General features: G+C 36.9%; 1 protein-coding gene across 3 annotated transcripts in view; it reads right to left on the reverse strand.

Annotated features, from left to right (window-relative positions):
* PEX1 (peroxisomal biogenesis factor 1) overlaps nucleotides 1-12,522 on the reverse strand; it is a 47,968-nt gene that overhangs the window by 3,404 nt on the left and 32,042 nt on the right. For 2 of the 3 annotated variants that reach the window (XM_060632446.3, XM_060632448.3), the window contains exons 15-21: nucleotides 12,285-12,451; nucleotides 10,717-10,851; nucleotides 7,380-7,444; nucleotides 3,852-3,994; nucleotides 3,670-3,773; nucleotides 2,694-2,870; nucleotides 1,070-1,300 (exon numbers count right to left, since the gene is read on the reverse strand). In XM_060632446.3, the coding sequence (XP_060488429.1) occupies nucleotides 1,070-1,300; nucleotides 2,694-2,870; nucleotides 3,670-3,773; nucleotides 3,852-3,994; nucleotides 7,380-7,444; nucleotides 10,717-10,851; nucleotides 12,285-12,451 (1,022 nt within the window). Of the gene's footprint in view, nucleotides 1-1,069; nucleotides 1,301-2,693; nucleotides 2,871-3,669; nucleotides 3,774-3,851; nucleotides 3,995-7,379; nucleotides 7,445-10,716; nucleotides 10,852-12,284; nucleotides 12,452-12,522 lie in introns of those variants that run through there. The other variant, XM_060632449.3, reaches the window with a different exon arrangement.

A 12,522-nucleotide genomic window follows, 5' to 3' on the forward strand; every position in this document is an offset into this window, starting at 1 on the left:
ACCAAGGCTAAATTTAAACATTTTAAGCAGTAAAACCTTAACATGGACAAGCTTACATTTGAATTAACTGGAATTAATAAGCAAGTTCAAAATATGTTTATCTTCTACATGTTGTTGAACCATCATAAAATGAAAACTGCCATAACACAAAAAATTGTTTTAATGCTTTTTTATTAAATTCACCACCCTAATGTCCTAGCAACAGGTTCCAAATGTGCCTTATTCTCAGTTTCAGCAAATAGAGTTAATTCTAGTATAAGGTTGGAGAACATAGTACAGAAGTTAAGAAACAGAAAACAGAATTAAAGACTAGAAATAAAACAACAAAAACAACAGCTTACTATTCTTTGAAATAAAAATGGTTTACTTTTACTTTTTTTTAGAGAGAGCACAAGCTAGAGAGATGGGCAGAGAGAGAGAGAAAATCCCAAGCAGGCCCCACACTCAGTGCAGAGCTTGACCCTGGGCTTGAACTCATGAAAACCATGAGATCATGACCTGAGCTGAAATCATGGATGCTTAACCGACTGGGCCACCCAGGCACCCCAAAATAGTTCATTTTTAGATTAAAGCAGATGTACAAAAAACAAAAATATAACTGTTACTTGTACCAATAAAGTAATCGTGAACCACAGTAGTAACTTGCAGACATGTGTGAAATGCTATTTTAATTTAGAAAAGCAAGGATATCACCCACAATATTTTCATTGTTGCAACGTTACATCAAATTTCTCATCTTCAATTATCTTAATGATAATAGAGTTTAATATAAAATGGATCTGCGACTAAAGATGTTTTAAAACAACTAATGAAGGAGATAATAAGCCTGCGAGGAACCAAAGGGTCCTCACCACCAGTGGCTCCCTCTTTGTTGCCAGCTACATTTCACAGCTCTTAATAAGGAATGAGATGACTCATCAGTGTGAGTAAGGGAAAACAAGACTACTTCACTGAAGAACCAACCAACCAGAAAGTACATGTGGGGTCGGTTAGGGGGTAAGTCACTGTCCAACTGGACACACTATGGCTTTACGCATCAGAACCGTACAATGGCGACTGAACACGATACCAGATCAGAAGATGTTCCGTTCCCAAGTTCTGATTCATAGGAGCTTCCAAAGTAGAGCCGGTACATATTGAATTTTGATTCATCTGGAAGCATCTCAGACAACTCTAGAGAAACCAGGGACTGCTCCAAGCCACACTCCCCATCTCCAGCTGAATCATCGGAGCCGCTGCTGTGGTTGAGAAAAACCATTGAAGACAGACTTAGGTCACTATCAGAGCTGGAACTTCCATCCTAAAACACAAAAAAGGACAACAGTTGTAAAAATCTAAATAACCTATGACTCTGAAATTAGCAACACAGATAGCATTTTAACAGACCAGTACGAGGAAAACCAGAGGCATTTTCCAAAAAAGCTCTTATTTTTTTGGTGAGGTTCTTGTCCTCTATGATCCCCACAGACCAGTACGTATGGCACGAATGGCAAAGGTGTTACAGCTCTCCCACACCCAGAATACAACAGTTCTGAGAGCCAGGCACCAACTATGTTTCTTTTGTGCAAATGCTGTTTGAGCCATTATTAATATGACTCAGTGGCAGACTAAGTAGGCTGCCTGATTATGTAACGAATCCTTACCAGCAGACAGCACATGATCAGGGTGTCTGACGCTTACAGAAAGAAAACAACCAGCATTCAGGAAACATGCATTGAGCCAAACTTTGGCTCTTACTACTTTTCTAACGGTTATGAGGCACATAATAAAATTTAATTATTAAAATAAGATGGAATGTGTACACAATTTACCAACCATCTCCCCAGGAACGCTAACAAAGCTAGGATTCATACCTCTGAATTTTATTTGTATGAATCTTTCAACTGTGAAATGATGAGTCAACCACGTCATGCAGTGCTTTGTCATTACAGAGTGCTTTATACATGAACATGTTTTCTGTTAGTGAAGAGGGTGGAGAAGTTCAGTGACTTGCCAAAATAAATAGCAAAAACTTGGTAATATCTGATTTAGGAACTTTAGGCCCTGCAAGAATCTCCAACAAAACATAGGGGAGAGGAGTACACAGGAAAACCCTTCCTAGAAACTATGCAGTAAAGACCATAATGTAGCAGAGGTCAAATTATCTGCTGTAAAAATACTATCCTTAGAGGAAAAGACTGATGTTAGGTCTGGGGTACAGAAAGTACAAAATACAGCTAGAATACCTTGTTGTATCAGGAAGAAAGTACATGATCAAAGAATGAAGAAGACAAATCAAAAGGACACAGAGGCCATCTAAAAGCAGCTCCTATGGGCCAGATCTGGGACTATTTGAGCTTCAAAATAAATACTCTGATTTTTTTTTTTTAAGTGTAAAACTAACTAAAAATCTCAATATATTTCTGTTCCTATTCTCTCATTCATGATGTCCCAATTTAAATAATATCCTTCCATTCCCCAACATATTTTATCATCAGTAAGGTAACATTAAAGAAACAGACACTTAAATACTTCATAATTACAAGTTCTCTGCAGAGCCAATATTCCAACTATGGAACATTTGACTACAGGTAAATTTCTATACAGTTTTACTAAAGTTGTTAAAAAATAGGATTTTTTTAAGGTTGGAATTTTAACCGTGAACTGCTCTTCGTCCTCTTAAAACACCAAAGCAATGATCTCCTATAACTTACTTGGAGCCCACAGAACAGCAGCCTTCCCTGTAAGGCCTCTAACTGGGCATTGTACAGTAAAGCTTTCAGGTCAGCTCCCGTGAAGGAGTCGGTTACTGATGCCACGTGCTGAAGGTCCACATCATCTGCCAGAGGTAGAGAGTCACTGAGAACATTTAAAATTTCAAGACGTGACACCTGAAGGGAGAAAAACTAATTGACTTAACAAATAAAACAAAATTAAATATTAAACTGTGTATTTTATGTTTTTGTTTTTACAAATTAACTGTATCTCTAATGAGCTTTTACAAGTTGAAAAATGTACCGCCAATCTACTATGTATCCTCTGTGGAGGATAGATGAACTTTCTCCCTAACAGAAGAGACATAGGAAAGTGAATGAAAATCGACATTCTTAACCATTCAGTGTAAACCATTTCTTAGTGCTTACTTTCTAGATTTCAACAAATGTGCCCAGAAAGTGTTTCAAAAGAAAACATCTAAGTAATAGCTACAAAGGACATATTTAGATATTTTATACCTTCGACAATTCATTTGTCTATTTGCTCTTTCCCTCATTTATTCATCAGTTTCTAAATCTGAGGACAAGAGCTGGAACAACACAGACCAGAAACAGTTAAAACCTCATCTCTGTGTAACCTGCTTAGATGAACACTAGTCGTATGCTTGATTCTCAGAGTCTTGCCAGGATAACGAGGCCTGTGATCTTTGAGCTCAGGGCATGTGGACATACATACTTTAGGTTTCTTTCCTTTTTTCCCAACCTGCTAACACTGAAAGACTACAAAGTTTTCAGACTTGCATGGAAATGGCTGGGCTTTCCATCTAATTCAGAATCCTTCCATGCCATGAGCAAATCATGGCAAAGGCCTTGCCTAAAGCTGGTCTTCTAAGGACAACTGCTGTTACCAGGAAGAAGTTCATAAGGAAAGAGTGTGGCATTTGTTAGTTTTGGACTCAAAGTATGAAACTGTCACCTGATCAGGAGGAGGACAGTATACACATTTATCGAGTCGGCCAGGCCTAAGCAGGGCAGGGTCAATCAAGTCAGGGCGACTAGTAGCAGCCAATACATAAACACCTGGGGGAAAAAAAAATTCTTTACTAAGTCCTGGTGAAATCTGTTACAATAAGATATTTCTGTATTTGCAGTTCTTACCCTGTAAGCCTTCCACCCCATCCAACTGAGTCAGCAGCTGGTTAACCACACGATCTGTAACTCCTGTATTATCATGGCCTCGTCGAGGGGCAATGGATTCAAATTCATCAAAGAAAAGAATGCAGGGCTTGGCTGCCTGTGCTCTGGGAAAAACAGTATTTCATATTTGAATAGGGCTTCGGTGTTTGTAAAGTAATTGTGTATATATATATATATATGTATATATATATATATGTAGGTACATATATGTATCTGTATACAGATAGACATATATGTATCTGTGTATTTATTTAAATCTTCATAACAAATCCTTAAAGAATAAAAAGTATATGTAAACTTGTTTTCAATAAATAAGTCAAGATGTATGCCTAAGACTCATACCTTTTAGACAGGGACTAAACCAAAAACTAGAGTCTTATTCAATAAGTGAAATGTTTCTTTGATTCTTATTGTAAGTAAGCATTTCTTATATGCTTATTGGCCACCTTTACTTCTTTTGTGAAATACTGATTCACGTCTTTTGTCAAGCTCATTATTTTAAAATTTGACAAGCTCATTATTTTCACATATTTTTATAGGGGATCTCTATAAAATATATTTTAGTTACATATATTATATCTTTTCCTAATTTGAACTTTGCTTTTAATTTATTAACTAAATTTTGTTTTAATGAAAAACAAACTCCATACCTGGTAACAGGGTGAACTAGATGTCTGAAGAATCACCCATACAGAATACCCATACAGAATACTTGTCGTGCTGATTTTTTAATTTCAAGTTTTTAAATTCTAGTTAGTTAACCTACATGGTAAAATTGATTTCAGTAGAACTTAGTGATTCACCATTTATGTATAACACCCAGTGCTCATCCCATGTGCCTTCCTTAATACCTATCACCCATTTAGCCAATCCCCACCCCTCCTCCCTCCACCAACCCTCAGTTTGCTCTCTATAGAGGCTGTCAGGCTGAATGAAAAAAACCCAATACATATCTCATGAAATACTGGCACATAAGATAAATCTCCCAGGGCCAATAAGTAGATTGGAATTACCTGTTCCTTGAAAGTTTACTCTCAGAAAACCATGTTTGATTTGGGTAAAGATTTTTAACTAGTGACTCAATTGTTTTCTATAGTTACAGGATTTTTCAGATTTTGTTTCTTCTTTGCTTGATTTTGGTCAATTATATTTTTGTCTATGTCACCCAAGTCTTAAATGTATTAACAGCATAAAGTCTGTAATATTATTCCATAATATTCCCTTACTATCTTTTACATTTCTGGTATAACTTTAGTCATGTCCCCTTTTTTATCACTAATACTATTAATTCATGCTTGCTTTCTTTATCAGTCCTGCTGGAGATCTATCAATTGTACTAGGTTGTCAAAAATATCTGGGCCTATGAACTTCTCCACTGAAATGTTTTCTATTTCATTAATTTTTGCTCTTATTATTTCCTTTTTACTTATTTTTTTTAGCTTATATTTTCCTAATTTCATAAGATGGGTACATAGTGATTTTTAACTTTTTTTCCCCTAAAAATTTAAGGCTATAAATTTTCCTTGAAATAAATTTTGCAGCATCTCACAATTTTAATAGCATTTTCATTATTATTTAGTGCCCAGGATTTTCCATTATGATCTCTTCTTTAACCCATGAATTATTTAGAAGAGTTTTATTTTTAAGAATCTAAAAGTACATGAGGGGATTATCTTTTTGTTATTTATTTTAACTTGTGTTTTCAAAAAATAGACTGTATGATACTGTTTCTTTGAAATTTACTACAGTTGGCCACCCATGTGGCCAATTTTCAAAAATATCCGAGTGTGCGTAAAAAGAATGTATTCTCCAGTTGTTGGGTATGTGTTCTAAATATGCTTAGATCTTGAATATGATGTTTAAATCTTCTGAAGTTTTACTGTTTTGTTGGGTTTTTCTTAAACCTCAATCTAACTACTTACTAAGAACTATGTGAAAGTCTTCTATGAAGGTGGATTTGTCAATTTCTCCTTGCAATTCTATCAATTTTTGCCTTTATTAAATAGTTTGGAGCTAGGGTATTGGATACAATTTTAGAACTGTAATATCCTCCTGGTAAACTGAATCTTTTGTCACCATATGGTGACGACTGCCTTTATCTCTAATAATGCTTTCCTGTTAATGTTCTTAAATTGGGTGGTGGATATATAAGAGTTCATTTTATTTATTTTATTACTATTTACTTATTTATTTTATTTTTTAATTTTTAATTTTTATTTTTTTAACATTTATTGATTTTTGAGACAGAGAGAGACAGAGCATGAACAGGGGAGGGGCAGAGAGAGGGAGACACAGAATCTGAAACAGGCTCCAGGCTCTGAGCTGTCAGCACAGGGCCCGAAGCGGGGCTTGAACTCACGGACCGCGAGATCATGACCTGAGCGAAGTCGGATGCTTAACCAACTGAGCCACCCAGGCTCCCCTTATTTATTTATTTTAGAGACAGAGAGACACAGAGTGAGTGGGGATGGGGCAGAGAGAGAGAGGATGAGAGATAATTTTAAACAGACTCCACACTCAAAGCAAAGCCTGACACAGGGCTCAATCTCATGACTCATGACCTGAGCTGAAATCAAGAGGCAGACATTTAACCGACTGAGCCACCCAGGTGCCGCCAGAGTTCATTTTAGTTAAAATGTATATGAGGCGGCACCTGGGTGGTTCAGTGGGTTAAATGTCCAACTCTCAATTTCAGCTCAGGTCATGATCTCATGGTTCATGAGACTGAACCCCACATCAGGCCCCACTGACAGCATGGAGCCTACCTGAGATTCATTCATATTCTCTCTCTCTCTCAAAATAAATAAACTTGGGGCACCTGGGTGGCTCAGTTGGTTAAGTGTCTGACTTTGGCTCAGGTCATGATCTCGTGGTTTGAGACTTATTTTAAAATAAATATTTTAGAAAATTATGAACTTGAAGCACCTGGGTGGCTCAGTAGGTTAAGTGTCTGACTTTTTGGCTCAGGTCATCATCTCATGGTTTGAGACTTATCTTAAAATAAATATTTTAAAAAGTTATAAAATATAAGGACATTATATTCTCCTAACTACAGATCATATTTTATAATGAAATTTTGGGATAAAACAGTAGTTTTTGCATTTAAAAATCTTACTTTAATCCTTAAATATTAGCTTCTGTATTTTTATATAAATGCCATAATAATTTTATTTTATCTCTTTTATAATTAACATTGCATTTGGCCAGCTTAATTAAACTGGAGTAATTATGTGTTTCCTATAAAAATCTACTTTGAGATTCCTTTGAGATAGCATTTTAGGAATATTTCTATTGTAAATATAATACTAACTTCCAGAATTTAATATCAAAGATGTTATATTTTAAGTGATATTTGGAGAATTCTCTAGCTTATTAATCCACATAAATTAAAGTTTTAAACATCAGTTCTCTAAAATAAACAAGTGAATACCAAAAAGCACTGAAAAATGATAGTGTCCATTACTTAAAAAATATTCAGAGGGAACCAACCTAATAAAAATATCCCGAACAGCTTGTTCACTTGCTCCAATGTATTTGCTCAGTAACTCTGGCCCCTAGGAGATAAAATTAAATTAGACCTGAGATAAAGTTATTTAAAAACAAAATATAATTTTTGTTTAGGACTTAGTCCAAATGCACTAATGGGAAAATTTATTTTTATTTTTTTAAATGTTTATTTTTGAGAGAGAGAGAGAGCGTGTGTGAACGGGCAAGGGGCAGAGAGAGAGGGAGACAGAATCTGAAGCAGGCTCTAGCTCTGAGCTGTCAGCACAGAGCCTGACACAGGGCTTGAACCCACGAATGCGAGATCATGACCTCAGCTGAAGTCGGATGCTTAACCGACTGAGCCACCTAGGGGACCCTCATGGGAAATTATTTTAATATGATTAAACAGATGTCTCTTAAATACATTTCAAAAATTATGTGGCTAGAATAAATATCCCATCACAAGTTCCACACTTTGTGTCTCCTCTGTCTAGCCATCTCATGGTGTAGCTCTCTACAGAAGGCCACAGCCCCAGAAAGGCCCTGTGTGATGACCCCATCTTATCCTGCTTGTCTTCCTGCATAGAACCTTGTCCCATCTGATAATACATTATATAGCGAATGTGTCTGTTTCTTGTTTCTCTCTGCCAGTAAAATGTATGTTCCAAAAAGGTGGGTTTGTTCACTACTGAATCCCCAGTGCCAAAAACAGTGTTGCATAAATACTGAATAATTATTTGTTTAGTAACAAATGGTTTAAAAAGGGAAAATGTTCCATCTATCTCAAATTTTTGGAGACTACAAAAAATATGTAATGAGACATGAATTATTTTAATCATCTTCAATTACTGAAACCAGTTTATTTGTACAGAGGTGCAGAAGAGATCATCTTTTCTAAGTCAACTGAAAAACTTTCAAAACTACTCCATTTAACAAAATTAATAATGAGGATAAACTATGCTTAAATTGGGATCTTTTAAAAAACTAAATAGGCTCTAACATGATCTCCAGTGAAAAATCATTACCTCAAAAGACCAAATACTGATCAGGATATGTGACCACAATAAGGACTTTCTAATATTAAGCCAGCTAGATATCTATTAATATACTAGCATTTAATTAGATTTCCTAGTCAATCAAGAGCCAAAGAGGATGGAACAAGAAGCCAGGCAAAATATTGGGAACAAGGCAACATACTGGTGTCAGGGATGGCCCCGGTCTTTGATGCATGTCTCCTAGGATCTACTCTTACCCACCCAGAGAGAATTCTCTTCACTGAAACCTTTCCATTGCGAATTCATCCCAAACTGTGATTTGAAGGTTTACTAAAAGGGATAAAATGTCCTCCCTAATGGAACAATCTGAAATACAACAATATCTTTCATCTTGAATATTATTTTTTTAACAGTGAAACTATAGTTTAGTCATAAGCAGAAAAGAAGAGTATGTATAATCACAGTTATTCCAGAATCCAGAAAAAGAAAGTAGGGAAATTTTAGTTACAGTGTTTCTCTATTATTGCCAGGGTAGCCAGTAGCCATGTAATCATATCACAAAAAAAAAAAAAAAAAATTATGTGATTAAAAAGAGGGTCAGCCTGGGGCGCCTGGGTGGCTCAGTTAAGCGTCCGACTCCAACTCAGGTCATGGTCTCATGGTTCGTGGGTTCTAGCCCAGCATCGGGCTCTGTGCTGACAGGTAGGAGCCTGGAGCCTGCTTCAAATTCTGTGTCTCCTTCTCTCTGCCTCTCCCCCTCCTCCTGCTGTCTCTCTCTCTCTCTCTCAAAAATAAACATTAAAAAAAAAAGAGGGTAGGCATAACCCAACTGCAGATTTCTCAATCAGTTATGAATAAAGCTACAATATATGATTCCTTTCCTTTGAAATCTAATCACTCTTTGGTAAACTAATATTGTGGGGTTGCTGAAACAGTACAAATAATATATCGGACCTCAGACCATAATGACAAATCCGTGGCAGCCTGAGGCACTACCCAAAGCTGTATGCTACTGTGTCCCTTAATTACTACATGCACCTTTGGAGAAAACTCAGGCACAGTGTGGCCCACGTGAGGATGAAATACAGCCAACAAGGAACAGAGCTATAAAAACCCAGCTTCCTGTCTCAATGTGGTCTCCAGCCCCTAGTCTTCTAGGTTTTCTCCTCCCTTCAGGTACAGTTTGATTTTTTTATCTGAGTATTTATACATAATTCTATTTTATAATGTCTTATTATATTTATATATATTAATATAATTTATAATTCTAGTTTATTATATTTATAAAATTTTATATATTTATATATTAAAGAACTTATAATTCTATTTTATAATTGTTTACCTTAAGACTATCATAAGCTCTACAAAAAAGAAGTGGCTCATTATCCAATTTCCCACACAGCTTTCACTAACAGATGGATAGCTGCTACTCGTTTTCCAAATATGAGACTAACCTACAATCCAGAAACATAAATGATGTTGGCAAAGATATGGAGAAATAGGTACACTCAGCATTGCCAGAGGGGATAGAAAATGATGCAGTCACTGGGAAAAACAGTCTGGCAGTTTCTCAGAAAGTCACACACAGAATTAGCACATGTCCCAGCAACTATGCTGCTAGGTACACACTCAAGAGAAATGAAAACCTATGTCCATAGAAAAATGTGTACACAAGTGTTTACAGCAACATTATTCCTAAGAGCCCAAAGGTGGAAATAACCCAAATATCCCCCAATGATGAATGGATAAAAAACTCACATACCCACACCATTAATTATCACTCAGTTTTAAAAAGAACTGGGGGCGCCTGGGTGGCGCAGTCGGTTAAGCGGCCGACTTCAGCCAGGTCACGATCTCGCGGTCCGTGAGTTCGAGCCCTGCGTCAGGCTCTGGGCTGATGGCTCGGAGCCTGGAGCCTGCTTCCGATTCTGTGTCTCCCTCTCTCTCTGCCCCTCCCCCGTTCATGCTCTGTCTCTCTCTGTCCCAAAAATAAATAAAAAACGTTGAAAAAAAAAAAATTAAAAAAAAAAAAAAAAAAAAGAACTGAAGTACTGACACATAGTACCACTTGGATAAACCTTGAAAACATGCTAAGAAGCCGGTGACAAAACACGACATGCTGCATGACTCCTTTTACATGAAATGTCCAGAACGGGAAAATCCATAGACAGAAAGCAGATTAGTGGCTGTCAGGGGCTCGGGGGACAGGGAACAGGATGAAAACGTTTTGAAGTAAGAGAGACGTGGTGGTTACATAGCACTGTAATTGCATTACACACCACATAACTTTGTTAAGTAAATTTACCTCGATAGAAAAAAGAAGAAAAGATAAATGCAAAACATACCTTGATACTAATAAAATTCATTCCACTCTCTCGTGCAACTACTCCAGCTAGTAAGGTTTTTCCTGTCCCAGGAGGACCATACAGCAGTACTCCCGTTCTTTGTCGTATGGGCAAGTTTGCAAATAGTTCTGGGTACTGAAAAATATAGAACTATGATCAAGAGCTAAGTCTAAAAAAATAACTAAGGAGCAGCCCAAGTCAATGTACAGAGAAAAAGTATTCAGCTTGTTAGTAACTGCCACCTTTATTAACAGGATAAGGACAGAAAATAAAATTCCTATTCAGTACATAAGTTCAAAGGAATTACCACAGATTTTTTACCAACTGGACCATGGAATACATTCTACATAAAGTGGGCACAACTGCATCAGAACTTCTTTGTGTTTTTTTCCTGGCTTTTAAAAATATTATAAAAAGTACATTAAGAAAATAAAAACAATCTTTTAACAAGTAGATTGCCTTCCCCTTGTATGGTTCACAGGGCAAGTTATGATAACTATGCATATTCAAATATACTCCATCAAAGAAAGAAAAATAGAGAAGTATGTGTAATGATAACAGTAAGCTCTCCCAAGAGTCTCCATGCTAAACAAGCGACTGACTGCTTCTAAATTACCAAAGAGCAAGAAGACTGTGTCAACAGGTGAGCCAGACATCAGGCTACTGTCAGCAATATCCTGGATTCCTCTGTGAGAAATGCCTGTTGAGTTCCACCTGCTGACAAAATTCTAACCCCGTCCCTACCTCCATTCTGATGTGAAGAGGCCCCAGAGTCAGCCATCATGCAGAGAGTCTCTGCGCATCTGGTTTCCAATGCCCAGACTCAGCATTTGGCATCATGATGCTGCTGGCAAGTTATTCCACGCCTGCATTCTCTCTGACAGGCTTCAACCTGCAGTCCTGGGCTGCACTCAATGTGTCCCAGGCCCCACTGGCCACACTTCCAGGACTTGCCATCTAGTTACATATAACTGAGGTCCTTACTCACCCATATCTTTATCTCTCTGCATGGATCCCTGATCTCATGCAATGATACTCATTTCTCAGGTTTGTGGTTCAAATGCACTACCACCTAGATTCTGAACAATTTACCTCTGCCCCCTTTATCCTGCCACCTGCTTGGTCTCTGCTGCCTGCTAACTCTATCTTTCCAGGACTGACACCCAGAGTCTGGAAATCTGGCTTACTCCATCAGTTCTGTGGACCTACATGACTCTTTCAGCTTATTTCTACCCATTTTTGTTCAAATCCCAGCTGACAGTTCATCTTGCTTTAGTACAATCTGAATGATTCAAGCAAAACACAAGAATTGTGAAATTCACATCAAAATATATTTACTGTAAATATCATCCCAGGTTTCTAAGTTTCTTACAGGCAAGGACTTTATCAAATACTTTAAAAAATCCATTAGAGTGCAAAAAATAGTGCTGGCATTTATTTGATAACTCAATAAAGTTTTCTTTAACCAAACTGAGAGTAGGCAAGTCAACACATAAAGCCATTCAGTAATTCTTCTGGGATACTTGATTTTTTCTTTTTCTTTTTTTCTTTTTTTTTTTTAAAGTTACCTTGGCTGGTAACTGGATAGTATCCATGAGTATCTGCCGAACTTCATGTAATCCACCAATTTTATCCCAGCCCAGGTCCCTAGGTTTATGCAAGTTGATGTTTCGCAGAGATGCAGGAAGAAATCCTTGGAGAGCCTTTTGGAAGTCCAATGTTGTTAAAACTAATTCTGTTTAAAAATAAACACAACTTTTGGTAGTCACGTCTGTGTATGAATCTTCAAAATATGCTACCATCTTA

The sequence above is a fragment of the Panthera onca genome, chromosome A2, assembly GCF_046562875.1.
Source record: "Panthera onca isolate mPanOnc1 chromosome A2, mPanOnc1 haplotype 2, whole genome shotgun sequence".
Classification (NCBI taxonomy): Eukaryota; Metazoa; Chordata; class Mammalia; order Carnivora; family Felidae; genus Panthera; species Panthera onca.